Genomic DNA, 27659 nt, shown 5'->3' on the forward strand with positions numbered 1-27659 from the left:
GTTTTGTCTTCGTGTCTCACTAGATTTTGACATATCTCCTCAGATTTGGACACATTTCAATTTACATTCTGTTAATATACTATAAATAATGTTTATTTGTTTCTCTAATTATTATCTATTACGTGCCTCTCCTTCTTCCCTCCAGTTAGAGTCCCCATCCATCACCCTCCAGTTAGGACTTTTCTCTAATTAGACATGGATTTTTCTGGTTTTATTTCTCAGTGATGAAACAATGATATTACATTTTCTGAAGATTCATGTTGTCCTCTGAATTTGGGTGTCACATTAGTTTGAAAGGAGCTCTGTGCCATGATTTAATAATGGGAAGAAAAATAGTAAGTACTGTGTCTAAGGGAAAGGTATAACAGCAGCCATTGTCTGGAGTTGATAGCAGCTGAACTGATTAGGAATGAGACCTGGTTTTGAGTGTGATCATTGGAATGCAAGGAGGGAAATGGCCAAACCTCTGTGCTTTGATGTCTCCAGAAAATGAACGTGTACCTTTCTAGATGACTTAGGTTGGGCAAAGACAATTCCTTGGCTCAGCTGGAGAGGTGATCTGGTAAGAGTCCCTTGAAGCAATACTGCGTCACCCTGTGATCCTTTCTGTCTTGGATTCCACACTTTTTCTAATTTAACAGGAAACAGATTAAGTATTCTTCACTGTGATCTGAACAGCTGTATGCTTAGTAAGGATTTAGCATGATGCTTCCCTAAGTCTAGTGGGGAGAATTTTCTGACTTTCAAACTGTGAACTGTCAGTGGCATAATCTTTTTAAGCACTAGGAGAGCAGTGTTCTTATGGTATTTCCATGCCTGGAGAGGGAAAGAGCACTGCCAATGCCAACTGGTGCCAAAAGTGGTAAGAAAACAAAAGAGTGATTTCCAGAATTATATTTTGGAAATACCATAATGAGCCTTTCTGCATCTTTAAGGATATATTTTAAAGCCTCATGCCAAGTGACTTCTGCACGCGCTATAGAAAGCACTATCATCAGGAGCTGCTGCTAGTCAAACACAGGGACAATCAAAATGGGGCTATTAGGCAAGGCCTTTGACCCCGCTGACTACCCAAGACTAGTCATTTCAGCTTGCTGTAACTCACTGGGTTGCCAGCAGCAGCAGCTCAAAAGATGTCCCAGTGGCAGCTGAAATGCCTCTGCTGCGTGGAGAGACAGGGACATCAAGTACCAAGGCAACAAGTTGTCGTTGCTCCTGAGCCCCAGCCAGCTCCCACTGGGCCTCTTCTAAAAGACATGGATGCTCCTCAACAATAAAGCTATACCCTCAACTCATTTAGTTGCTTTTCACTCTTAACTTTTCTTAACTCATCTTCTATGAAAATGTCACTCCTAGTTTTTCTTGCACAAGATTTGGCTCAAAGTTAGGCATATGATGTGTTTATGTTTTGTATGTATAGAACAAATAGCAAGCTCAGCCAGGGAAAGGACTCACGGTAGTTATGTGACATCTTAGAACACAGTAATATATCAAGGAATCATTCAATCAACTAATAATAGCAGGTAAGGAAAAACCAGAAAGACTTGCTCAGTCCCTATGGGTTCTGCAAAATTAAAAGCTAATTCATAAGAAATAGCCTATGGAATTGTGTCCTGTGTTCTTGAAATCTCTGTATGCTGTAAATACCACGCACAGTGAGATGACATACTTTAAAGGCAAATACTCAGTTTAAATCAAAGAACTCCTGACTTTTTTTTTCTTAAAGATAAGCAATAATTTATTTCTCTTTCATCTTCACAATTATCACAAACTGTCCAGCTACATGACCAATGCCACTACGTAACACAGGAGAATTGCCCACTTACACTTTACTTGGACAGATACAATTGCAATTTACAGATTAAATGTACTGTACAATGTGTAGTTGGAAAAATGTCAGTCTTATCTATATGATGGGATGTGGCATATGATTTATAAACAGATTCAATCTAAGATGTAAAACTTTAAAACTTGTTAAGCCAAGAATACAGTATAAAGCATTTTGTTTTGGTATTTTATTGTTACTAAAGTAGAAAAAGCAAAATTAGAGAAATAAATCCACATCTTAAGTTACAGGATATGTATTAGGTTAAGAAATTAATTGGCTTCTCCACTTTTTTTTTTGCTTTGCTTTTTTCCTTTTTTTTTCCTACAAATGAATATATGAATATATTGCAGGATAAAGAAAGACTGCCAGATAAAGAAGGTACCATTATATGAAAAACAAATGAAAAATTACCAGGTAATTTTGCTTACAAAAAGATCAAACTATAAACAGTCACAAAATATATAAAAACGCCACATTGAACGAGGCAATTGTAGTCTACCTAAATTGGTAGTATACTCTCTGAAAGAAGTTGCGTTCATACAGTAGTAACTGATAAAAAGGCATTGTGCACTCTTGTGCCATCTGGGGATTTAGCACCGTGTGTCATCAATTCTTGGATTGTCATCCAGTTGTCCAAGATTTTCTTGTTTCTCTTTTTCATCATCTTTTTGTGACTCAGTTCAATAATGTTGATTTCCTTTTTGCCCTCACTGCCACTCTGTGGACTTTCCTTAAGACACTCCAGCCTGCTCCTCATCATGAACTCCCGCCGCCTCCTCTGCTCCTTAGCTCGAACCAAGTGTTGCTTCCGCTCTTCTTTGCTCCAGTAGCGACCCATCTTCATCTCACTCATCGTATCATCATCTGTTGTCATCCCACTGCGCTCCTCTTTAATTTTTAAGGCACGTTCCTTCAGGATTCTGTCTCGAACTGGTCTCTTTGTGATGTACCTTGTCCCATCACTCCTTATTTTCACTTTCCATTCCATCTTGGGCTCTGCACACTTCTGGGAGTCTTTGCACATGCTCACCAGGCTGAGTTGGCTTTGGGCGTACTCTACAGCAGACTTCTGCTGGATCAGTTGCATATAGCTTTGATAATGCTTTGCATGAGCAGGTATATTCCCGTACCTGTAAGATGAACTATGATATGGAGACAAGTAGGGAATGTGCTCGTTGCCCTGCCTTTCCTGGTCTGTGAATTTGCTGCTTTCTGATGCCAGCACTGCATTCTCGACAGCACTGTTTTGCTCCGTAGGTTTGGTTTTGGCTGAGGCTGTCTCCCGGTTGCTTTGTCCTGAGGATGACTGATTAGCCACTATTGTGCTCCTCAGGTTTTTCCTATTGGTTATGCTAATCATCCTCTGGAGAGAGTTATCAGGGGATCGCTCCACTGTCAGTGGAGTGCTCCTGCAACTTTCAGCTGTGTTGTAGGCACTGGAGCTGTCCTTGTCAGACTTCTCAGGGTGCTCCATGATGTCATCCAGTTTGCCTCTTTGTACATCTATGCTGGTGTTATAATTCCTGAAACTTTCATCGTGTAAAGCCCAAATGTCTCTGTACTGATCTCTCACCTTTTGGAGCTGGTGAGCTTGCATAATATTCTGGCATTCAAGTTCAATGTTCCTCAGTTCCTCGTTGAGTAGCTGCAGCTCATGCTCCACTCCATCTTGCTCTCTTCTGTTGCATTCTATCATGCTGCTCGAGTAATACAGATCATACTCTCCATGGTTTCGAATCTTGCACTTCAGTTCCAACAGCTGCCGAAACCTTTCACATTCCTTCTCTGGGTTTCCTATGAAATCAGATTCAATGTATTCCCCAGACACAAAGCTTTTATTGCACTGGAGCTCAACACTGCCTAACATATCCTGGCTGTGGCCCAGATCCCGTTTGCTCTGCAGCATAGTGCTGTTCTGCTCCTCAGGTGCGTTTTCTTGCTCCGAGCTCTCGTCATTACGGAGACTTTCATCTGTAGGTCCCACCCCGCTGTCCTTCTCATGATTGTTGGATGATGAGGTTGCAGTGTCTGTAGTGCCATCTTCCTCTTCATGTTTCTTTGGCTAAAAAAATGAGCAAACCAAAATGATTATCAACTGCAGACCATATTACAGGAGGATATTTTCCAGATCTGTTTTGCTTAAACAGTTGGACTTTGATTTAAGCTGAATTAAAATAGATCACAAAGCAGCAGTCCTACTGCTCATAGCCTTTAAATGTTTCTGAAAGTCATGCTGTGGTGGCCACACCAAGAAAAGTAGGTGAATTACAGTACTAGTGACATAGTTTTTAAAGTCCGTAAAGAAATATTTCCCCCTCTATCTAAGCCATTTCTTTGCAGTGCTTAAAGATAATGATCACCAGATGGTGTGCTGTTTTTGATTCTGGATTACAGCCAGAGGCTGGTTTTCTCAAACTTGGGAAAAAGCTTCAGTACTGGTATCAATTCAAACAAATAGAGCAAGCAGCCAATCAAACTTATGGTACTAGTACAACCTAAGAGGGTGCAAGAAGACTACTGTTTCTTTTTTTAACCAGTGAACTTTTCAGCTCCATGGAGATGGGCAGGGTTGACCTTGCAAAGAGCTAGCTACACCCTCTCTGACGCTTCTCGTATTCAGTAGCCTTTTCCTGAAAGAGTGATGATTTTGAATTCTAGGATTTTGCTCAAATAAACCTCAATCCATCGCATCCCCGGAGACTACTTTTGTTCCGTCTTTAGAGTTTATGTTCCTTAGAAATAAAACCAGTCTTTCACTATTAAGTATAGAACAACACTGAATGTTTTGCCATAGGCATAATGTCAAGCTCTTCGGCTGTTGATTCACACTCCACTCATTGTACCTCACCTGTTTATATTCTCAACCTATTTATATTCTCATAGAAAGTGAGATAATACCTCTCTGAAGAGACAGACACTTTATTTTTCAAACTAGATTAGCAAAGAATCATGCAGAGTGCAATTTATATGACCAAGTACCTTATTGTACACAGTACCACCTAAATGCCATGTCTCTTTTAGAAGGTATAATTGCATAATTATGCATAATGATGGTAAGAATTGAGGGAGAAAAAAGGTACAGTGCACCAAGTGAAAGGAAACAAACTCAAAGAGGCTACTGTCATAATTTCCTTTTTATCTACTTTGACAGACAGTAAAACAGGATGAAAATGTCTCTCCTATCTCATCCTTTCTCCTCTCTTCATGTGCACCTCATGATCACTCACTCTTCACCTGGTTTTGCTTCTTCAACAGCTAGGAAAAAATAACGGCCTAGTGTCAGAAAACCAAAAATAGTCTCCACCCCCAATTCAATGTAAGAGTGGAATAAAACAAATATTGAAAGAAACACACCACCAGAAGAATTCAGTGTCTGTGAGAAACCAGTTAAAAATTTCTGAAAAGATGCTTTAGGATATCTAGGTTTAATTTCATATTTTTCTAGGTTACCTCCTCCAGGTGAGTGGTGCTACATATGCTATTCTGGTTCCTTCTCTCACCTGCTTTGGAGCTGCTGCAGCTTATATTGACCTCTTCTGCCGCCAGACCTCTCAGCAGAGAAGCAACTCCAGTCTGGGTTACCTACACTGCACCCCAGCCACTGCATTGTGCAATTCACGTTTCTCACTGCTCTGGAAAATATTTAACTCCTGACAGGAAGGAGAACAGCTCCACCAGCCAATGGGACGGCAGTGCTGCAGAACAGTCAGGAATTTGGGTGCCTGTCCCAAATGCAGGGATACACACTATCAAATGAGGGCGGCGAGGATCTGCTCTCTGACCCTGAGGGTGAGTGACATAGCGCAATTTGCATCTATATGATTAAAACTCCAAAGAGGGTGCTTATCCATAATGTGAATGTGTTAGCACAGTTACACAGCTTGCGGGAGCTGAGATCCATGATGTTTCCTCTAATGTCTCCAGAATGGTGCTACACCACCAAAGCATATATTTGAGCACTTCTGAAAAAAACCACTTAATGAGGCTATTTGTATAGATGTTGGAAACAGAGTTTACAGTTCGGGCCCCTGCAATCAACACTTTCAGAATTAGTGGCTCTTGTTTTCCATACCACTTTTATCAATAACTTAAACTTTGCTCCTTCAACTTCCACTTGATTTAGACTGATTGAAAGTGTACACTGCCATCTAGTCAAGTTACACTACCCAGAATTAATACACACACAAAAAAGATGCAAACAAAGCAAAGCCATTTTTTCAGCCTTACAGAAACCAGATGGGTGGAATTGATCTGATGAAATATAAGTGACTATAGTACAGGCATCTGAATGTCAGGTAGTCACTTTGGGTTCCCCTCCCAGAGGGGAAGAAACAAGTCCCTACACAATCAGATTCTTCCCAAACTTTAGCAGACATCCATATCACATTAAATCTTTCCTTAGTATGTGGATACTTGCAGATAATTCCATTAAGAGAATGGAAAGTAATACAGATATTTATTGTACTCCATGTTTGTGAGATACATTTTATTAAAAAATCCACTTTAACTCAAGTAAGGTAGTCTCTGGAATTTCTGTCCTGGACTTTTAATGCTTTCCTGAGCTCCTAAATATGTGTAGATTTATCAGTCTTTTACAACATGGGATTATTTTAATTTTATTTTGAAAGTTAGCAAGCCTAATTCCAGGTTAGAAAACAAGAGAAAGCCCACAATTGTCAGTATGTTGCTTTTTCTGGTGTTATCTATTATCTATTCCACACAAAGTGTTTGTTTTCAAACATATATTGTCCACCTCTTCTACAATTATTTCTGTTTGAAATACCAAAAGGCTCCTTAGGCCTCATCTTTGCAGTGAGAACTCAGATAATGAGAAGGGAAACCCAGTGGTGCATATAATCAAGCAACAAATGAACCTCAAAAGATTCTGCATTTCAGCTCCAGCAAGCATTCATGTCTATAAAATGGCTAATCTTACAGGAATTCAGGCACTGTTCTATTCTCATTTTACAACTTATGATGTATATTGGGACTCAAAACCCAGATTGCTACTAAACTCTGAAGGCAGTAAGATTCAGTTAAAGGGTCTAACAAACATAGCTGCTAGTGCGATCTCTGGTCAGCCTCTGACAGCGAGAGGGAGACTGGCCATGGGGAGAGGAATCTCCAGTGTCAGGCTAACCACTCCAGCCATGAGGGAAGTTTGGAATTGATTTCACTGGTGCACTACAAGTCCTCTCTAACAAAAAAATTATTTTCCCCCAGATATTTTCACTTCATTTCAGCTTTGAATGAACTAGAATGATTTTTTTTTAATCCAATTCTTTCTCTTCTTAATAGGTTTTGATATATTACATGATACCAATAAGAATTTCTGCATGGCAAATGTATGGTATTCTTCTGAAAATTATCTCTGCTGCACAATGAACCATGATGTTGTAAAGGGGAAGGAACACAATGAGTTATAAAAAATGAAGAATTACATCTTTCCTCGAGGTTTATTGGACTATTCCATACGGAGAAGATACAATTCTTGACTGAATTCTATAGAGTGGGTCAAAGACATGACTATATACTTGATTCTTCTATTACAAACTGTACCAAACTTTTTTGTGAAAGCTCACATTAAATGTTAAAATGGGATTCTGTAAAACAGACTCATATTTGGAATCATATTCTGATATAGAGTGCATTCATTCCTTTAGCTCTAAGACTCATAATGACAGATGATTATGACACCAGAGGACTAAGTTTTTGTTCACTAAAAACAAAGCTGGTCTCCATGGCCGTCTGGGGATCTTGAAGATAGTCAGATTGGCCACTGGCAGCTGCAATAAGAGCAGTTTCGTAGCTCCAATGGATTGTGTGATTCCCCTCAGGAAACTGCTAGATTTCCCAGCCTAACACAGAGTAAAGAACCAGTTTTCTGTCAAGTCACTACGTAGAGCCTAGAAAGGCAGCAGCTGTCACAAATTACTGACGCCTCATTACACACCAAGCTGCATTTGGTTGATTCAATTACTCATCAGAAGGGCAAAGAGATGTCTGGCTGTCCTAGATATACTTCAAGCAACCCACTGTCAGATACTGACAAGCATAAGTGACCATAATGCTTTTCAAGTGTAACACTCTTCTACAGTAATATAAAATCTCAAAAGGGGAAAAAAAAATATCCTTGGTAAAAGATCAAAATGGGAAATAAACAATATCAATAGGTTCTGTGAAACCATTTAACAGAACACCACTGTTTAATAGTTAACACTATCCAAAACCCAAATTCAGTGAAAAAGCCAAAACTTGACAAGAACTTTGGAGTGGAACATCACAACTGTGAAGTGACTTCAGAGGTCCCAACATGTCACATGGGGGCCTAGTAGGAGTTTGTAGATAGACTTGTTCAGAAATTTCTACCAGAAATGGGGGTTTTGTGAAAATGTCACCATGCAAATGAATTTGCTTTGCAAAGAACAAGTGTTCTTTCTGACAGGAAATCTTTTGCTATCCAAGATAAAATTTTGGTTAAAACAATAAAGAAGATGCCAAATATCAAAGTAGGTATCAGTGCAGCACATTTGACCTGGGAAACTGAGGCTTGCATCACTGCATGGAAAAGAGAGTCACAACTAAAAGGCTGCTATAAAACCTGTTGCAAGGCTCGCTTCACCTCTGACCCTGGAGTTATTCCACTTCATGTAAGTAATTAAATGCTTATAAGATCAAAGATTTGTAATCTGATCTATCATATTCCATGTAATTGACTTATTATTCTGTCACTGTCTCTGTCCAAAGGAATATTTCATTTATGTACAATGAATAGCTTTAATAGGAGCTATCACCTACTCATTAGCCCAGCATCAAGGCTGGAGAGGAGTTCAGGAGGAAACTGAATAGATGCACATTCAGGCCCCCAGTGTGGACCAGGTACTGAGGTATCTGAAGCCAAATAAGCTCCCTGGTTTCCAGAAGAACTTGTGCAGCCTCACCTTGAATATTGTGTGCAGTCCTGGTCACCACAATATAAGAAAGGTATTAAGCTGTTAGAGTGTCCAAAGGAGGGCAATGAAGATGGTGAAGAGCCTTGAGGAAAAGCCATATGAGGAGCAGCTGAGGGCTGCTCAGCCTGAACTTGGTCTGTTCAGCCTGGAGAAGAGGAGACTGAGGGGAGACCTCATTGCAGTCTACAACTTCCTCGTGAGGAGAAGAAGAGGGGGCAGGCACTGATCTGTTCTCTGGGGTGACCAGTGATAGGACTTGAGGGAATGGCCTAAAGTTGTGTGGTGCAATAAGAAATGTCAGGGGAGGTTTAGGTTAGACATAAAAAAAGGTTCTTCACCCAGAGGGTGGTTGGGTGCTGCAACAGGCTCCACAGAGAAGTGGTCACAGTACCAAGCCTGACAGAATTCAAGAAGCATCTGGACAACACTCTTGGGCACATGGTGTGACTCTTGGGGATGGTCCTGTATAAGGCCAGGAGCTAGACTTGATTATCCTTGTGGGTCCCTTCCAACTCAGCATATTCGGTGATTTTGTGATTCTGTGAAGAGAGAAGGCTCTCACAGTCTTTCTCTCTCTTCACTTGAAAGAAAAATGCCTCAGGCTGTTTGTGAGCAATTCAGAATGGGGAAAAAAATTGTAAGTCACAAAGTTCTGCAGGTGGAAAACCAGTTTCTCCCCAGTGGCAGAATCCAGAAGCCAGGAAATGAAGTTGGATTTTATGTCTTTGGCTCCACACAGGTGTGCATGCTGACAGATCATCTGATCCAGGAGTGGACACTTACGCTTTCCACAACAAAGTACAAGTGAGAAGACCCCTTGATGAAACAAAGATGTATGGCATCTTTGCCACAGTCACAATGCCTACATAACAAATGACCAGGTAAAAGTCAGGACAGCAGCAAGCTGAGACTATGCTAACAATATGCTTATTTGTCTCCATTAACGAAACAAATGCCGAGCTGTGCGCTGTTGGTGTAAGAAAAATACACTTTCATTACAATAACACCTGTTGTTTATTTTAAATACCTTTTCCATCTTGTTTTGCAAGCTCTCTGATGCAAGGCTGGCTCGTACCTTGCATGCATACAACAAGAGGAGCACCTATTTTAGCTCAGAGCTCTAGGTGCTACACTGATAAAATTAATTAAAAAAAATTGAAACAAAGTATAACATCATACATTCTGAACGGTTCAGAATTAAAGCAAGAAAGCAATATTATTCTGAATGTTCAGAGAATATGAGAAACCTGCACTTATCATACAGTCTTAAATTGTTTGCTAACTTGCCATACTGGGCCTAAGCACCTATTGTTCTTTTCCTTACCTACAGCGTGCCAGAGTTCACAGCATTTTAGAGACAGAAATCTATCAAAGCCTTTGACTCCATTTTACAGCATATGTCTCTATTAATAAAAAAGTATACCTAGTAAAATTTCAAATGATATGTTTAGTAGCAGTCCTACCTGCTCCACCTGGTTCGCTGTGTACTGCATTGCTTCATTATGCTGCTCTTCCAACATTTCCAAGTTTAACTCCTCTAAGAATTCATTCCTTTCATCATCCAGCCACCCTTCCTCCAGCTGCAAAGAATACATCAGTATATTATTTTATGTTAGCAAGGACACAAGCTAAAATAGAGTAAACCCAAATGGCAATGCTCGACTAGTTCTTTTTATCCTAATGATTCTCTTCAGAAAGCCACGCGGAAGGAGTTCACGTCTCAAAAAAGGAGAAAAAGAAGGAAAAAAAAATTGGACTCTTATGCCTTTTATCCTTTCGTAAAACAGTATGACTGATTTTTTCTCATAATGAAGGAGACTGCACAGCACAGACATTATTTCCTTTCAAAAGGTATGAAAGGCACAGCACATAATCCTGAAGCTGTCATGTTCATTACCACGGAGAGCCCCCACACTGAAAGAGTGGCAATGTTACTAATAGGGCCAGGAGGCAACCGGTCTCTTTTCTCTAACAACCTCCATCTCAGTGCTGTGCCCTGCTGCTGCCACCTCAACAGAAACCTTATGCTGTATTTCTGTCACCATTTTCCCATTGATCTTCCAGGTAAACAAATAAAGAGAACAGGGTCACAGAAAAATGTGGTGACTTGAAGGGAGGCAATTTTTGTTCTCCCAGTGTGTCTGGAAGCAAGGCTTATCCATTTGTTTGGGGTTTTTTCCCTGAGTGTAAAACAATACTTTGACATTTGGTAAAGACAGTGTTGCAAAAGGACAGGAGGGAATGCTATGTTTTCTGTCAAGTGTGTATATTCTCTTCCCGCACCCATTTTACGCCCTTCACATCTTTCCAAACTGATAAAACAGCCACCCTGGCCTAAAATGTTATTCTTCCCATTTTGTTCATTATGCACATGTGTGAACATGGTGCATATCCCTTTATATCTGCAATCCCTTGCCAGATGGCACACTGCATCGAAAAGAAAAACCGGTCAGTGGCACTCCTGGCTGCAACGACAGGATTGTAGCAGAAGGAAACACTTATTGTTTTGTCATTGATGAAGAAATCAGATGATGACGGTGACAAAGACATGCTAGAAGGGAAAATCTTCAGCATTAGACAATTAAAAGACTACCAACTACTCATATCCCAAGACAGCAAGAGCAACGTAGCACAGGCCAACACCTACAGCAGAAGTACCACTGTCTCAAAGCCAGAATAGCTCTGGCCCCAGATGTCAGTCAGAAAGGTTACACCAAACCAGCAAGTAGTAGTTCCAAGCTACACAAGAAGTGACTGATGCTGTGCAGTACTTCTAACTGAATACAGGCAGGAAACCACTGTTTCCTTTACATGTGGTTTTGCCCATGCTAATGAACTCTTTCCTCTCATAAAGAATATAAGCCTTTCACCATTTCCCTTGTGTGTAGTTTGGCCTAGGCCTTCCTTGGTGACCCGTTTGTAACCAAGGAAGTGCCCAGATTTACCCGGTATTCCCTACGATTTTTACGTAAGCCGGGGTATAGGAAGAAGGGAGGAAAGGCCTTCCCTCTCTTTCCTTCCGGCGGCTTTGGAGGTGCAGGTTTCCCTGCTGTTGAGTCTGTCGGCTTGGAGAGTGAGGCCTGGTAAGGCCTTGTTGACCTTGGGAGGCGGAGGCTGCTGGCAGTTGCTCCAGCATGACTTTCTGTTGTCCCAAGGAGAGTAGTAAGATATTCTTTGCTAATTCTTTTAGTTGATAGACCTTGGGCTACTGATCCGGATATATATATATATAATTTTGGTTTTGTTCTTCCCTTCCTCTTTCCCTTTTCCCTGTGAAACTGTATATATATTTCAACTGTACATAACTGTAATATAAGTGTAAATATATTTATATATTGTTTTAGCTGTCTCTCTCTTTTTGGTTTTCTCAGTTGTTTTTTTCTCCCTCTTCTCCCTTGGTTTTGGGGGGGGGAGGGGGATTTCTTGTGGTAAGGTTTGGAGACTTGGCAGGGAGCCAGCTACAAACCATATCACCTTGGCAAAGCCAGCCTCATACAGTTTGGGATTAGGAGGAGACTACTTTTCTTAAGGACATACAATTTTTGTTTGTCCTTAATGGGACTTACAAACCATTCTATGAAACATCTGGTAATGGCCACTGGTTTTCTTTACTTGTCTTGTTTACATTTTTCCCCAAGGAAAGAATGAATACAGCCGTCCTGAACCGTAAAGGATGCAGTTTAATTTCCCTCATTTGAGGAAATTGCAGATTAACAAATCTGGAAGATGAAAGTTGAACCTCACTCGGGCCAATCTGCTGCTTTGATTGTGGCAGGCTCAGTATCTAACTAATGAGAACATTTATGTTATGTTACAGTTTTTAGAATAAAACTAATATATGGCTTAGCATACATGTGCACTACATACACTGCGCACACATACACACATCAGAATGCACACGCATGGGTGTTGGGAGCTCCTCTGGTGCTCTGTCTCAAAACCTAATAATTCATCGTTATTCATTGCACGAATACATGGTCAGAGAGGTTTTCTTCCCTGTTACCGAAAGAATGTGCTCAGCAGTCACCCTTCAAGACTGCATTTCTGCCATTACCATTTTCTATCTAGAAAAGAAAGCCTGCTTAATCCTGCTGTCTTTTACCAGAGTCAAAGCAACACAACTAGCAAAAATGAGTTGACAGCCTGATCTCTGACATACTCTGGCTTTTCCAAAGCTTTTGTATGAGTATGTTCTTAAAACACATAAACTAAACAAAAAAATCCAACATCGAAGTCCCAAACCTAAACCAAACCACATTTTATAATTTGTAAGGAGCATCTCTATGGGAAGCTACATTGGTACAGATAAGTAATCCCTTAACTCAGATAGATGTAATTTTTTTCATGTTGACCAGTCTAAACAAATACAGAGAATGAACTTTCCCCCCCTCATCTTATAAGTGGGTGGGTTTCTGTTCTCTACTGAAAAACAGAATCCTAGAGAAAAACAGTAAGTTGAAAAAATTCTTTCAAAATTCTGCAATTGACAGCTACAATTTTGCAATATAAACTGAGGCATGGCTTTTTTTTCCTGTACTTTGTCACCAGATTTATGGGAATTGTTTAGATTCTTGAAAAACATAAAGGAAATGAATGCTGAAGTTGTGACTCCTTTATAACTACTCTATTCAAGCAGAGATTCCAAGTCACACTGAATTACACTTACTTAATTTAATTTATACAGAGTATGCAGCTAGCGAGACTGAGTCAGATCAATAGCATGAGAGACAAAGGGCAACATAACCAACTCTGAATTGCTGGCCGATAGAGAGAACAGTGAAAATATAATGTCTTCATGCTTTGCAAAGGCCTACAAACGGAATATAAAGAGAAGTACAAACAGTAGTCTTCTACCACTCTACCTCTCCTTTAATCTGATGATGAATCTAACATCTGCCCCCTGCAGTGATATTAAAAATTCTTGGCATGGTAAGATTCTTGACATTGGCATAATCTTATTTTTAAAACCATAAAAATGTTTCTAAAGCTTTTGAAAATACATCTCCCAGGACACAAGCTCGTTTTTGTGACCAAAGTGCTTTAAAACCAATTTGATTCCTGTTTGCTGAATGGTATTGTAGTGAAAGTCCTATAATTGGTACATAAACAAATCATTTATATGCCTGCTTATAAGCATATAGCATAAAAAGACACCTCACCAATGACGAGCTACAGCTTTGTGTAAGTTCATATAAATTATAAAGTTCTTATAAAAGATAAAATTGACAAAAGTAAGTATGGGAAATTTATCCCCTGAATAAATCAGAATCATGTAATGAGTAACGTATAGTTTTCAAGTTCTACTTCATATTTTACTAATACCATATTAGTCCTGCCAGCTTTATTTATATACCTGCTTACTCTGCTGGAAAAGAAATTGCTTAGTTTGGGGAAAACAAGCCCTAGTAATATCATATTATTTTCTTTGCTAGCTAAACAGGGGAAGCTCCACAATTATCTGTTTGCTCCTTTTGTCAGTAACTTTGGCATTCCTACTTCTTGGCAGTTCATTAGTTACAGTGACAGTGAATGCATGGTATAACCCAGGTTCTGGCTCAGTGCATCTATTTAGTCTAACCTGCATCTCCGGTCTTGCAACCAGCAACACAATTTTCTTGCATTCTTCGCTGGAGAGCAGTGCCACTGCCTCTTCACGATTCTGGACATCTTGGCCATTTATCTAGAAAACAAATGAAAGCAGCACATTAGTTTCTACTTCCACAAAGCAACGCACAATAAAGGGCAGATATCAGCTCATTTGTGCTTAATGTATGGACAATGAAAATTGTGCAACGAGCTCATCTTCAGCCCCTCAGTGGTAAGTGCCTTCGCTCAATTATGCGCTTACTGTAAGAGCTGTATTGATCGTTGAAGGATGGTGGACATCAGAGGAAGCAGTTATGTTCATAAATGTCCAACCTGCGCCCTGGTAACATACATCTAGCAACACAATTAACCAGCCCCTGACAGGTGACGTTCATCTTTCTCTGTTCAGAGTAATGGAAGTGTCACTCTGAGATAATAGTGCTGGTGGAAGCAAGACTGGTAATGCTACAGCTGAAATCAGTCACACTGTATTCTGGTAGAGAGCCAATTAGAGAGCTACAGTATTATCTCTCACCAGGCAATACTTACAGGCCACTGCTTATTGCTGCTCCATTTAATCATTTCATATTTCCGTAGACAGCTTAGTAGACAGAACCACACAAAACATATGTATCCCCCTTACAAGGGGATAATCAAAATAAAAGTGGTTCTTCCATGGGACTGTGCTTTTCTTGCTACCTTTCTCCTATTCTGTCAGTCCATTAAAACAACCACATCCATGACTACATGGTAACAAACACAATTTGCATTGTCCAAAACCCTTTATTGAGGGCATCAAATAAAAATCTTATTTCCCACATGCATTTCATTTTGTCCACTTCACAGCACAAGAAATGGATTATTCTCATTGTGGCAACAAAACCTCAAAAATTTGATCTATTTGAAAAAGAGTGAAAACAAAATCGGAAGACAGAAGGATCTGAATCCCTGAGGGAAAAAAAATCTAATGGTTCAATTTCAAAGTAGCAGGAACTTCTGGTTGAAAATGAAAGAGAAATTTGAATTTCTGTATATATGTTTGGCCTGACTCAAAACACGGCTTAAATTCAGATTAAAGAAAACTCCAGTGTACTCTGATGACCCAACTGGCAACGAGTGAAACGTCTGAGACAGTTCAAAGCTTACATAGCTGTGGTCTCTGGGAGACCAGACAACCCAGGTAACACAGTGCTGCTCTAATCTGAAAAACAGAGATGCAACCACAGAGAGGCTCAGGAGCAGATTTCCATCTTGTGCAAAACATCCCCAGCCATGGTGGCCGCTCCAGTGACTCCTATCAGCTGAGTAACTGCTCCTTGTGGACCCCAGAGGGGGCGGCCAGGCTGTCCCCATGCAGGTGCCCACCCCACCTCAGCTGCACCATCATGTGGGATGAACAGGACTTCAGCCTGCCCCACAGCATCTGACCCCGTTGGACAGCACTTAGCCTGGAGGTTCACAGCTAAAAATAGCAGAAGTTTAGACACATCCCACTAAGACTGTCCTTATAAAACCTTTCCCTTGACTTTGCAACATTTCATGTAAAATACTCAGGCAGTTTTCAGATGCTTAAGGAAACTGTGAAGGTTGGCAGTTTCTGAGAAAGAGAAGGGAGCAGTTAACAGCCTCAAAAATGAGAGGAAACCTGCTGTAATTTTGTGAGGAATACACAAAAGAAAGAATCTCCCTATAGCCTCAACCAATGCCACCCGTCACCCACAGAAAATGCCCCCATGTTCAGGGATCTGTCTCTCTCCCAGCCTCAGTGTAATCCTCCCATAATGGCACTGTCACCTTCTATTTCTCTGAGTTATCTCATCAATAAGAGTAGATAGAGGTTCAATGTATTTTCAGATATGAAAGTAAACCCCACATAACTCTCTGGGTGTTAACTTTAATGATCAAACTCATAGCTATATATCAGCACTGACATTAAAGTAATGCTCCAGTCCACAAGAGGATGGCAGAATTATCTACGTTTTCTCTCATCCCAAGAGCCTTTACTCAAAATTGAAATGAATTTCATTGAAAACTGGAGAACATTCACCTGAAACTTTACAAAGCAAGGAAAGTAGCAGAAAATGGAACTCTCTATTTCCTTATTTTGACAAACATAAAGTCGGAATGAAAGTTGTTTCTACTTGGTTGAATAAAAAAGGAGTGTTTTTCTGATTTTTGAAAGTTAAAAATACTGTTATATCCTGTTTTCTTTCTTCAGTAGGTGTTTTACAGAATGACACAGACAGCAGTGCCCTGACTTTCCTCTCCTAGGTGCACCACCTGGTGTGGTCCCTTCACCCCAAGTCCTGCTGAGGACCTCACTTCCCTCACACCATGGCATCTGTGTCTTCTGGGGGAGAACATCATCCTGTGAATATTTTTACAGTCCCAACCACACAGAGAATAAACCAGCAGCCCCTGAGTGAGCCCTGACATTAAAATCTAATTTATTATTTCCTCTCCAGATAATGGGCCACTTTGGCAAGCCAGGTGGTAGATCCTGTTGTGTAGCTACACTCCAAAAGGTGATGTAAGCTGAACCAGGATAAGAGATACAGCTACAGGTTTCAGCAAAGACATTTCCTGCACAAATGAAAAGATTGGAAGGAAGGAACAGACTGATCTTGTGACAAACTGAAAGCTCATGCGTTAATGAAGGGCAATCATGGACTACGTTACAGAAAAGCAATCTGTGATCGCCAGGAGCTACTTCTGGGGTGTCAGTGAAAAAAGATCAAAATGCAAGGGTAATCAACTCAGAACCTGAATTAAAATGCTACAGTACAGCAAAGAATTTCTCATTTAGTGATTTTTGGTAGCTGTTTTGTGATTTTGCACTGGGGCAAAAAATGCACTATCCACCGTCTGTTAAAAAAGGGAAACCCACTGCCATTCTAGCTACTTCCCTCTCTGCACAGGTTCATTTCCCTCCTCCAGAGCCAGGAGCCAGCTACCCTCACCCACAGGAGCTATGCTGTATCACAAAAACCTATCTTCGGGGCAGCTCTTTCAGTGAGCAGATAACAGAAATGAAGGGGGAAAAAAAAGCCAGGATGGTGGATAAGAAAAGAATTCAGAAAAGGAATGTTTTATTGAGGAAGGAAAGAAAACATTAACAAAAGCTTAATGAACCCCCTACTTAAGTATGTTCAGGATCATCCTTCTCTAACAGCACATTTTCTGTATGAAAACTCTTATCATCTATGCTCAGCAGAAATGAGCTTTACCCAAATTTATGCAATTGGTGAATGAGCAGCAAATCTCTGACACTCATATTTATGTCTGCAGGATTCTGTTTAGAATTTGACACTGAGATGAATGTAGTGGAAATGAGATTTTCTAATAAATATAGGGGAAAAAAAGACATGGGACATAAATGCATGAGCCAGAACAAGTTTGTCAGTCTCACTTTTCAGTACACGCACTCTAGCTCCCAGCTATTGTGTTAAAAAATAGACAGACATGGATTTTCTCATCGATCACAGTAACAAAGAGAACTTCCTTCCCTCATTAACAGTCCACAGAGAAGATGGCACTGCATGGTTGTCTGAAGAATGAGTTTAATGAAGAGTCTGTTGTCACATACTTGCAAAATGCGGTCTCCTTCACGGATCCGTCCATCTCTGGCAGCAATGCTGTTTGGATCAACCTGCACAGGACAATATCCATTAACTGAACATGAAAAGATTTTTACAGGAAATTGTAACAGGTGCACAATTGCATGATTTGAAAAACTACCATTTTTACACCCTACAGAGGCAATCTGAAGTTTCCCTTAGAGTCACATGAACTCAACAGTTCTTTAAATGATTGTATAAGCTTGTTTCAGACAAAAGGCCTCAAAACAGAAAGGGTGAAAGGGTTGGGAGCATATGATTTTCAGATTAATACTTTCCTATGCCACTGCCAGGCATTAACCTTCAGTTGTCAGAGCATTGAAAATTAGTGACAGAGACCCTTTTCTGTGAAAGTTCACTATGGACTAAGGTGCTTCTGCAGCAATTGATACCTCTATACAAATGAGCCTGTCTTTGGGAAAAGAGCATAATTCTTTTTCTTCCATGGAAACACTTACTATTAAATTATTATCTCAGTAATCAATCTGCTATTTCCTCTGGAATTTTGCAGTTCACAAGGAAACATTAAAAACCCAAAGGATCCACATTGCATAGATCACTCACAGGTCCTGTATATCGTTCCTAGTCTGAACCAGTTAATTTTAAGTTAGTTTAAGATAAATAGATATTTAGGTCTCCACTGATAGTTTATCAAAGTCACTACAGCTCATCCCTGAGCAATGACCTACTGTTTGCTGCAGGGCAATTCAATCTATCACCTTTCATTTGATAGTTATCTAAAATAATTTATTTTGCCTCAACACACCATAAACTATTTTTTCAAACCAAACATTTGAGTTGAGCATTTGGTTCACAGGTTACATCCTCTACATCTTAGATATTATTTTTGTCTTGTGCATTGTCATAGAAAAAAGAAATGAACCTGAAGTGCTCAATCAAGTACGAAATACAATATAATTACGTTCACTTTCAAAGGTCTGAGAAAATTCTACTATGTACGAAAACCAGAACATTTCAGATATAATCCTGGAATGTATTAAGAGATTCATGAACTTTTTTTGCCCTCACAAGGTCAAACAGACTTTAACAGCAGTGCTTATACAACCGGTGGAAGATATAGTCTTGGGTAATTTATATTAATTCCTCATTCTTTTTTCAAGGCTGTGCTTTTCAGCTTCTTTGACATTGCTACTGGCCTGTGAATATGCAATCTTGCTTTCATCCCCATTCACTGATACATAGGAGAATTGTCTTTACCGATCCTCTCTGTCCATGAGTTTCACTCAGAATTTAGAATCACAGAATCACATAATTTCTCAAGTTGGAAGGGACCCATAAGGTTCATGAAATCCAACAACCTTTTCCTCACAGAACTACCTAAAACTAAACGATACGACTAAAAGCATCATCCAGTTGCTCCTTGAACTTGGTCAGGCTTGGTGCTGTGACCACTTCCCTGGGGAGCCTGCTCCAGGAACCAACCACCCTTTTAAGTGAAGAACCTTTTCTTAATGTCCAAATTTGGTTCAATATGTTGAAAAAGCGACAAATTTGGATCACAGTTCATGCAGAAAAATCACCAGTGAGCTTCTAGTCAGCAGTGACCTTGAACTCACAAGAGTTCTGCTTTACCCAAAAAAACCCCCTCTTTGAATGGCTGGAGACTCAAAGGGAGATAGTGTTCCTGGAAGTCTTGTGGACTGACTTGTGAAACACTAAAACCCTGTGCTATGTGCCACATTTTATGAGTGAAACAAATGAAATCTGAGGGTTCATCCCATTTCAGTATCCAGTATTCTGTTTTTTGTTTTTCCAACAATCTCCCAAGCTACTCTCTCCACTCACCTGTGGTATGTCTGTGTGTACCACAACTGTCACAAAAGCAAAAATAATACAATAATGACTGACCACTGTTATGATTACCGAGGCTATAGCAGGAGGAGAATGCAAGCAGGGTGTGGAGAAGGCACTGTTCTCCCTTAAAGCTCTTCCTGATTTCCATCATAAGGGCACATTTCTTTCAAAATTCAGATTATGCACAGACTGCTTTGTACTTCCCAAACTATGATGTTGTAATTAAAAGCACTTACATTAAAGAAGCCCACTTTAATAACTACACTGCTTGGACAACATGATTTAAACTGATAATATAAATGAATTGAGAGTGACACAAGCTGGTTGCTGGCTGACACTTCTGCACTCTGGTCTCAGAGCACTTGCTTGTACATTCCCTGGCACATTTAGCCCTCCACCACAAGCATCTCCCATACTCCTCCCCAATGCCATGTCCTTACCTCACTGACATAGATTCCTGTGTCCTCCTCATCATCGGTTCTGTAACAGACAGTCAGCCCCAGCTTCTCCTGGCTGCCAATGCGGCAGAGCTCCACCTCCTACAAGAAAATATACAGGCTTGTGTGGTGGCTCTTACCAAGGGTGGGCAAAACTGTGCAGCACAGGGCAGCACCAAGCCACTGACATCCTCATACTGTATGACCTACTCATACTGCTCAGTCTTAAGACACAATATTTTGTGTGCCTCTTTAAAGGGGAAACTATTCTGATAATTAAGAAGGAAATTCCAGTACATTGCAGGTTCAAGCTATATAGAAACTGTTCAGTAAGACAGGCCAAACTTGGAGAAATATAGCTGTGCTTTGATTTTGCAGGTTTTTGACTTTTGGATAATAGAAGCTGGCTTACAACAGATTGCATAGTCATTCTAGTCCCGTCATTCTAGTCCCACCACACCAGCTATTGATTTATAGGATATGAGACAGACTGGCTACACATCCATCAATCCATCACACAAGTGCCACTCCCTTATAACAGCAATCTGAGCCATAAAGCAAAAACACAGCCTTCCATTAATAGCATAATTCTTTTCTTGGCCAGTTTAGTGACATAGCTTCATTGCAGAAGCTGTTAGATAACAGAAGGATCCTTCAAGGAATCTCCTGTGGAGCTGAACAGCCGTGGCATCTTCTTCAATTGTGAGATGATGCAGAAAACATATTTTTAGTGTCGGTTGTCCCAGCAGTGGCATCTTATTAAAAGTGCAAGTTTTAGGGCAGCTGGTACACTGATAACTACTACATCCATCCATCTGAGTTGAGCATCTTTAGGGTTTCTTAGGGGAACTGTTCACAAAAAATGCAAAACTGCACTTGTCTTGAACACTGTGAAAAAAACAATTGTAATAAAGCAGAATGAACCCAATAACACAGAGTATTAGCTTGGTTGCAAATGGGAAACTTTAGCTGATATTTGTATTTAAAGGGAGTCTGCAAGTGACACTTGGACCTTAACAGCTTCTGCTTCTGAGGCTGTGCAATAATAGAAGAGAGAACTGTGCTTCGGTTCTCAGCCTGTGATACAGAGTTTGTTCCTTCCCATCCCTGTAGATGTCATGCAGACTAATCCACAAACAGGCACAGGGTGCACAGCAGTGACGACTCACTACTGAATCCAATGAGTTGTGAGGACCAGGTGTCAAGACACCATAATGTACAGAAGAATCTGCACTTCACACACATGGGTTAGCCAATGAGCCTCGTGACATTTTCATTTCAGCTGAACATCTTTCACTAAGTGCACTGCTATGGTTCGCTCCCCTACTCCCTCACCAATGTACAAATCTACATATGTTTACTACCTGCACAAACCCTGTAAGCTTCTCCCTGGACTTTGGACATTCAATGTATTAACAAAAAGTAAGAAAATGTAGGAAAAACCCCACAAAGCCCGTAGTATTCTTTAGTTTTTCTTAAAAATGGAAGGAGTTTTATGTAGCGTGGTAAAGAGTGGAATTATTAACCAGTACACATTATACATTGGGTTTGAAAGAAGAAATACAGGACAATGTTTTATTGGGGAAAACAACTACAGTGACCTGATTTTGGCATCGGGAGCAAAAGTATGTGTACTGAAGGGAGGCCTATTCAAAACCCATAATAATTGATGCCTCCACAGGGAAAGAACACTTGACTAGAACTGTAATATTAGGGAGAAATTACAGTAACAAAACGGCTTCAATTACAGCAACAAGGTATACTTTTAAGGAATAGAGTAGCTTGTGGTCCCGTGGAGGCCTATAAGGAAACCTAAATACACCATAAAAGACTGAAACTGGGACCTTTAAATCAAGGCAAATGAGGATCTGTGCACAAGTAGAAATCCATTGACTTTCACTGTCCTGCTGGCACAACCTCCTGTATCCCCACATCAAGGCTGGACAGGGGCCCCACGGACTGCTTTGAACACAATTTCTTTGGATGGGAACAACCTTGAAGTTCTCATGGATGATTTGTTTCAAAATGTTACTACGAAGCTGTACCAATGTTTCAGGCTGCAAACAAACTGAATCCTATCAGTGTACTGGCTCAATAAGCAGAATAATTTAACCATTTAGGGCATGAAAGAACAAAGGAAAATGAGCATGACCCAAGAGGCTTCATCCTGGCAGTCCAAGAGATTTGCCAAAATTGTCTCTGGGAACCAGCTGATGACAAGTATCAGTGACTAACACCCTCTGACTGGGATGCAACAGCCCTGGCTGCTCATAGTACCTGGGCTACCACAGCTTTTGTTTCTCCATTCACGTAGCAGAGTTTAGAGTTGAGATCAGTACTCGGTATTCTTGGATTACCTCTTTCCTAAATGATTAAATGGGGTGGAGTTTGATGACTGCGCACGGCTGTGGCCACTTAAAAGGTGTAGATACCCAACACTCAGATACTGGTAGTTTGTGTGAAAAGCCCAACAACAATTTCATATTTTTCAGTCTAGATGAAAGTACATACTCAAGTAATATCTCATTCAGCATGAGGGAGAAGTTGGATGAGGTCTCATGCTTTTCATTGGAAGTCATTCCAGATAATTGCATTTTGCCCATGGCACATCTGCACTACTAACCTCACAGCATCTTCTTTTTAACCAGAAACACAATATCCTGGTCACAAGCAAACAAACCAGGGTTGAAAAAACATCTTTGGAAAATTTAAAAACACTTTGCATAAAATATTAAATCATCTCTAAGAGCAAAAGCCCACAAGTATCATTTAACTCTGTGTAACAAACACATCTGAAACAATCACAACAGATAAGCAGCAACTGAGACACTAGAGAACCTGAACCGTCATGGTCAAATACAATTGACATTGTATTTTGTGACAGATGCTTTTTAGTGTGGGGTTTTTTTTCACAGAACCACAGAATCACATAATATGCCGAGTTGGAAGGAACCCACAGGGATTGTTGAGTCCAACTCTTAGCCCTGCACAGGACCATCCCCAAGAGTGCCCGAGAGTATTGTACAAATGTTTCTTGAACTCTGTCAGGCTTGGTGCTGGGACCACTTCCCTAGGAAGCCTGTTTCAGCACCCAACCACCCTCTGGGGGAAGAACCTTTTTCTAACGTCTAACCTAAACATCGCCTGATACAGCCTCAAGCCATTCCCTTGGGTCCTGTCACCGGTCACCACAGAGAAGAGACCAGTGCCTGCCCCTCCTTTTCCCCTCACAAGGAAGCTGTAGACTGCAATGAGGTCTCCCCTCAGATTCCTCTTCTCCAGGCTGAACAGACGAAGTGACCTCAGCCGCTCCTCATATGGCTTCCCCTCAAGGCCTTTCTTCACCATCTTCGTTGCTCTCCTTTAGACACTGTCTAATAGCTCTCAGTGCCAAAAACTGCACACAATATTCAAGGTGAGGTTGCCCCAGTGCAGAGCACAGCAGGACAATCCCCTCCCTTGACCGGCTGGTGATACTTTGCCTGATGGCCCCCAGGACATGGTTGGCCCTAGTGGCTGCCAGGGCACTGCTGACTCTTATTCAACTTGCCATTGACCAGGACCCCCAGATCCCTTTCCATGGCACTGCTTTCCAGCATCTCATTCCTCAGTCTGTATGAACAACCAGGGTTGGCCCATCCCAGGCACAGAATCTGTCACTTTCCCTTGTTGAACTTCATATGGTTGGTGATTGCCCAGTCCTTTAATTTGTCAAGGTCTCTCTCACTAATGGCTTTTAACAGAAGAAGCAGTAAGTTTGGCAGCAGTACATTGGTAAGAATGTAACTTCCTTCTCTGAAATCCCTTTAGATATGTGCATACGTTTGCACACACACGCAGACACTTGCCTTCTCTTTGGTTTTGTCAGTGTGTATGTAGGGACTGAACTGACAGTCTTCAAAACTCAGCATTTTAAAAAATCTACCAGAAACAATATTTGGATATTCACGAATAGTGCTGACAGACAGATGGTGGGAGGAGAAGGTCTGAAGAGAGAGCTCAGGAGATGACAGCCTCCCTGTCTTTTGGGCACACTGGGGCAGCCGCCTCTCAACACGAAGAGTATTCTACTGCCAAGTGACAGAAATCAATGCCAATTCTTTGCCAACTCTTTGATTTGCTGCTTCTTTTCTCTGTTTGAGCAGTACAAAAATTCAGTGTATTGCCACAGTTTAGGCAATACTTTAAAGTGTTTTGCCAAAAATTATTCGGTTAAAAGGCAAACATGGAAACTAGAATAAGGACTACCCCCTCTTGAAAGACTCAGATGCAAATTTCCAAAGTAGCTAATTTCTTCAGACATGGGAAGAAAGAACAAAGAGATGCAGATCGTGCTTCTGAAGGTTTGAAACTGGTTATATTGATCACCCTCTAAAGTGATGGAGGAGTGGCTGTAGCCTGTGGCTCCTGGCCAAAGGCCGACATTCTTCAATGATGGAAAAGCAGTTTACAGGCTATCAGCCTCAGGAGACATAAGACCAAACAATCAGCTGTCACCCCTTTGGGGAGGAAGAATAGGTTACTATGTCATTTCTCTCAAGAGTTAGAAGAGTAGATTATAAACATCAGCAAGTGGGTTGATGGCTTTCCAGAATTGCTGAAAAAAGGTTAAGCGCTATTAAAGGAGACCTTGTAAAAGTTAGCATCAGTCTGCTGATTAAAGTGGGTTAAAGTGGGTCTTTCTACTGAGAGCTAGATTACATAGAGTAAAGATGATGGTCTGGTACAAAAGAGACCACGAACCCTTCCATGATCAGTCTTTTACGGGGAAGAAGAACTCCAAACTTTTCACATTTTCCCTCCACACACTGGAAAACAGACTACAACCTAAGAGGGAAGCTGGTAAGGTTTCTTCTCACTGCGCAAAGAAGATGTTGACAAGAGTTATTCACCTGGTGACCATGTGCTGGAATAACTGCACACACGGAAAACTTACTCTGCCACATTTTGATTTGTTGGCCACTCTGCCAATGGTGTCTACTAAGATCTTTGAATCCTTCCCCACTTTCTGTCAGGATTAGCTACTCCCTGTTCAACACTGTCCACTCCATTTAGAGTGTGGCTGAGCTCTGTCATTCCCTCCCACCTCCATTCAAACCATCCCACCCCAATACTTCTCTCTACCAACAGAATCCTTCCATCCTTATCTTCAAAACCATCTCAGTTTATTCTTTCCCTAAGGGACCCTTAACCCATATTTCACACACAGTAGCCTCACTCACCATTTTCCACCCTTTTCCCACCAAATATTTCCATTCTTATTAAGTGCCCATGTTCACACAGCCCCCACATCACCTCCTTTTACTCTCACCTTATAACCCATCCTGTTATCTCACCTATAGAAATCTGTAAAGAAATTACTGTCTGGTAATCAGGAAGTCCCATCTACGAAAGTGACCGCTTCACTCTGTATGAAACACACAGATGGCTCAGCACTGCTGAAATAACTTATTATTGCTGCCACTTTGTTCTCCTTCATCTCTCTCAGCCTCTGATTCTTTGTCTTGCCTGCCCCATCACAATTCTGTGTGACGAGAAGAAGTTTTTGTACGGGTAAGAAATAAGGCAAACAAGAAATAAGAGCTCAATACAAATTAGTGGCAATGAACAGCAGGACATGCTGTTCCCAAGGTAGGAGACTCTCAAAGCCCATACAAGAACTTTCAGTGTTTGGAGGCAAGAGGATGGCTTCGAAACTCACAATATACGTTAGATCTAATATGTCACTTGCCCTGGAACTTTCAGGGAATGGTTCAGGGAAGCCTTGACACTCTCTGTGTTAATATTATTTTTGTTGAATTTGACCTACCATATTCACAGTTAGTGAAGACATTGCATGGAACTGTAACTCCTGGGCTGTTCTAATGCAATGGAGGTTTAATGAGAAAAACACTGCCCCAGCTCTAATCTAAAGGGTTTAGAGTCCAGTTGCTAGACAGTATAATGTTGTGTCATCTCATTCTATGTCCATTTTTCATTTTTGCCCACTGATGACTTGTCATGAAATGCAGGAAAACTAGTTTACTGTATGAACTGTAGATTAGTATAACTAACTAAAGCCATTCAGTTATTCAACATTATTTTGCAGTATGAAAAAGGTAAACTCTACACTTGGTCACCTCATGTCCAGACACAAATCTAGGACTGGGAGTCTCCTGAAACTATGCTGACAAGGAAGTGTGCCAATCCCCTTTGCAATTTCTTGGTGAACAGAAACACAATGACCCATTTCCAGATTGGAAACCTTTAATAAGAAATGAGGATGAGCTTATCGCTATAAGTAACTAGTCACAAGATCAAGACATCTAAAATTTTTGAAAAATCATTTGGTGTACTTTAGATTACTGAGTATATGTTTGAGATTCTTCCCTGGATGATGTGATACAACGAGGAGGGGAAATTTCCCTACCTTCTCAAATTCATCACATTTTTTTTTTAAATTAGTAAGATCTTGCCTCATAAACCAGGGGGTTTTTAGCAGGTTTCCACAAGCGTTTTGATTTCAAGTCCTTATTCCCCATTCAATTTTAACTGCTTTGGTGCAGTCACCTCATGTAACTTTTCGTGACTTGTTTTTGTTACCTATAAGCAGAAAACAATGCAAACACTACCAGAGTAGCAGCACATAAAAGAATAAATGCAGAATGTTTGAAAGGCACTGCCGAAATACTATAAATACTCCACATCCTTCTAATATTCCCCATCCACCTTTATAGCAATTGTTGCACCCGCTAAAAGGACCAAAATCGTCATAGCTACTGAGTTTCCTTCACCCGTACAGTATACCAGAGTAATGAGTTCCATGAACTGTGGTAACACCATTAGAAGGGGTAGAACGGAATCAAAACACAACAGTGTTTCTCCTAAATGGACAGTGTGAGATCAGCTAACACTTAAGTCTTCATTACAATGAAAATATCATCTCACCATTGAGACATAGTCAAAAAACAAATTAATTTTAATTAGTGTTACCCTCCAGTGCCACAGAACCTGTGATTCATAGTTCAAAGTTTATATTTTTGTTACATGGTAAGACAGATGATCCTAAACATTTTCAGTTTGTGATACAGTTAACTATTTAATTTCTCAGCACTAACTAGCATCTGCTCATCCCATTTAGCTCCATTATCTTTAGAGGAAAAGATCAGTATAGTCTAGCCTGTAAAACCAAAACAGTGTCCTTTCTTCCCTCTTCCCTTTAAACAACTCTCCTGAGTGGGGGAGAAAAAAAAAAAGACAGAAAGGAGAAGAGAAGCCTTGCTATTTACAAGTATGAAAAAGACATGTTTTAAATTAGGAATCAACACAACAGTACATACATAGTTTTTGGAAAAGGAAATCATCACAGCATACTGGAGAAGTATTCCTGCTGCACCAGCAGAAAGATAAAATGCTGCCAGTCTGGAAAATTCCTTGTGTGGTG

At 40.6% G+C, this 27659-nt stretch overlaps 1 protein-coding gene across 2 annotated transcripts in view; it reads right to left on the reverse strand.

Moving 5' to 3' along the window:
• Positions 1-2131: 2131 nt before the first annotated feature.
• PDZRN4 (PDZ domain containing ring finger 4) overlaps positions 2132-27659 on the reverse strand; it is a 254221-nt gene continuing 228693 nt past the window's right edge. For both annotated transcript variants that reach the window (XM_027682275.1, XM_027682276.1), the window contains 5 exons: positions 20240-20338; positions 17954-18016; positions 14360-14461; positions 10245-10361; positions 2132-3890 (listed from right to left, as the gene is read on the reverse strand). In XM_027682275.1, coding sequence (XP_027538076.1) covers positions 2364-3890; positions 10245-10361; positions 14360-14461; positions 17954-18016; positions 20240-20338 — 1908 coding nt within the window. In that variant the 3' untranslated portion in view covers positions 2132-2363. The remainder of the gene's footprint in view (positions 3891-10244; positions 10362-14359; positions 14462-17953; positions 18017-20239; positions 20339-27659) is intronic.

The sequence above is a fragment of the Neopelma chrysocephalum genome, unplaced genomic scaffold (genome assembly GCF_003984885.1).
Source record: "Neopelma chrysocephalum unplaced genomic scaffold, ASM398488v2 Primary Assembly neopelma1_62, whole genome shotgun sequence".
Taxonomy (NCBI): domain Eukaryota; kingdom Metazoa; phylum Chordata; class Aves; order Passeriformes; family Pipridae; genus Neopelma; species Neopelma chrysocephalum.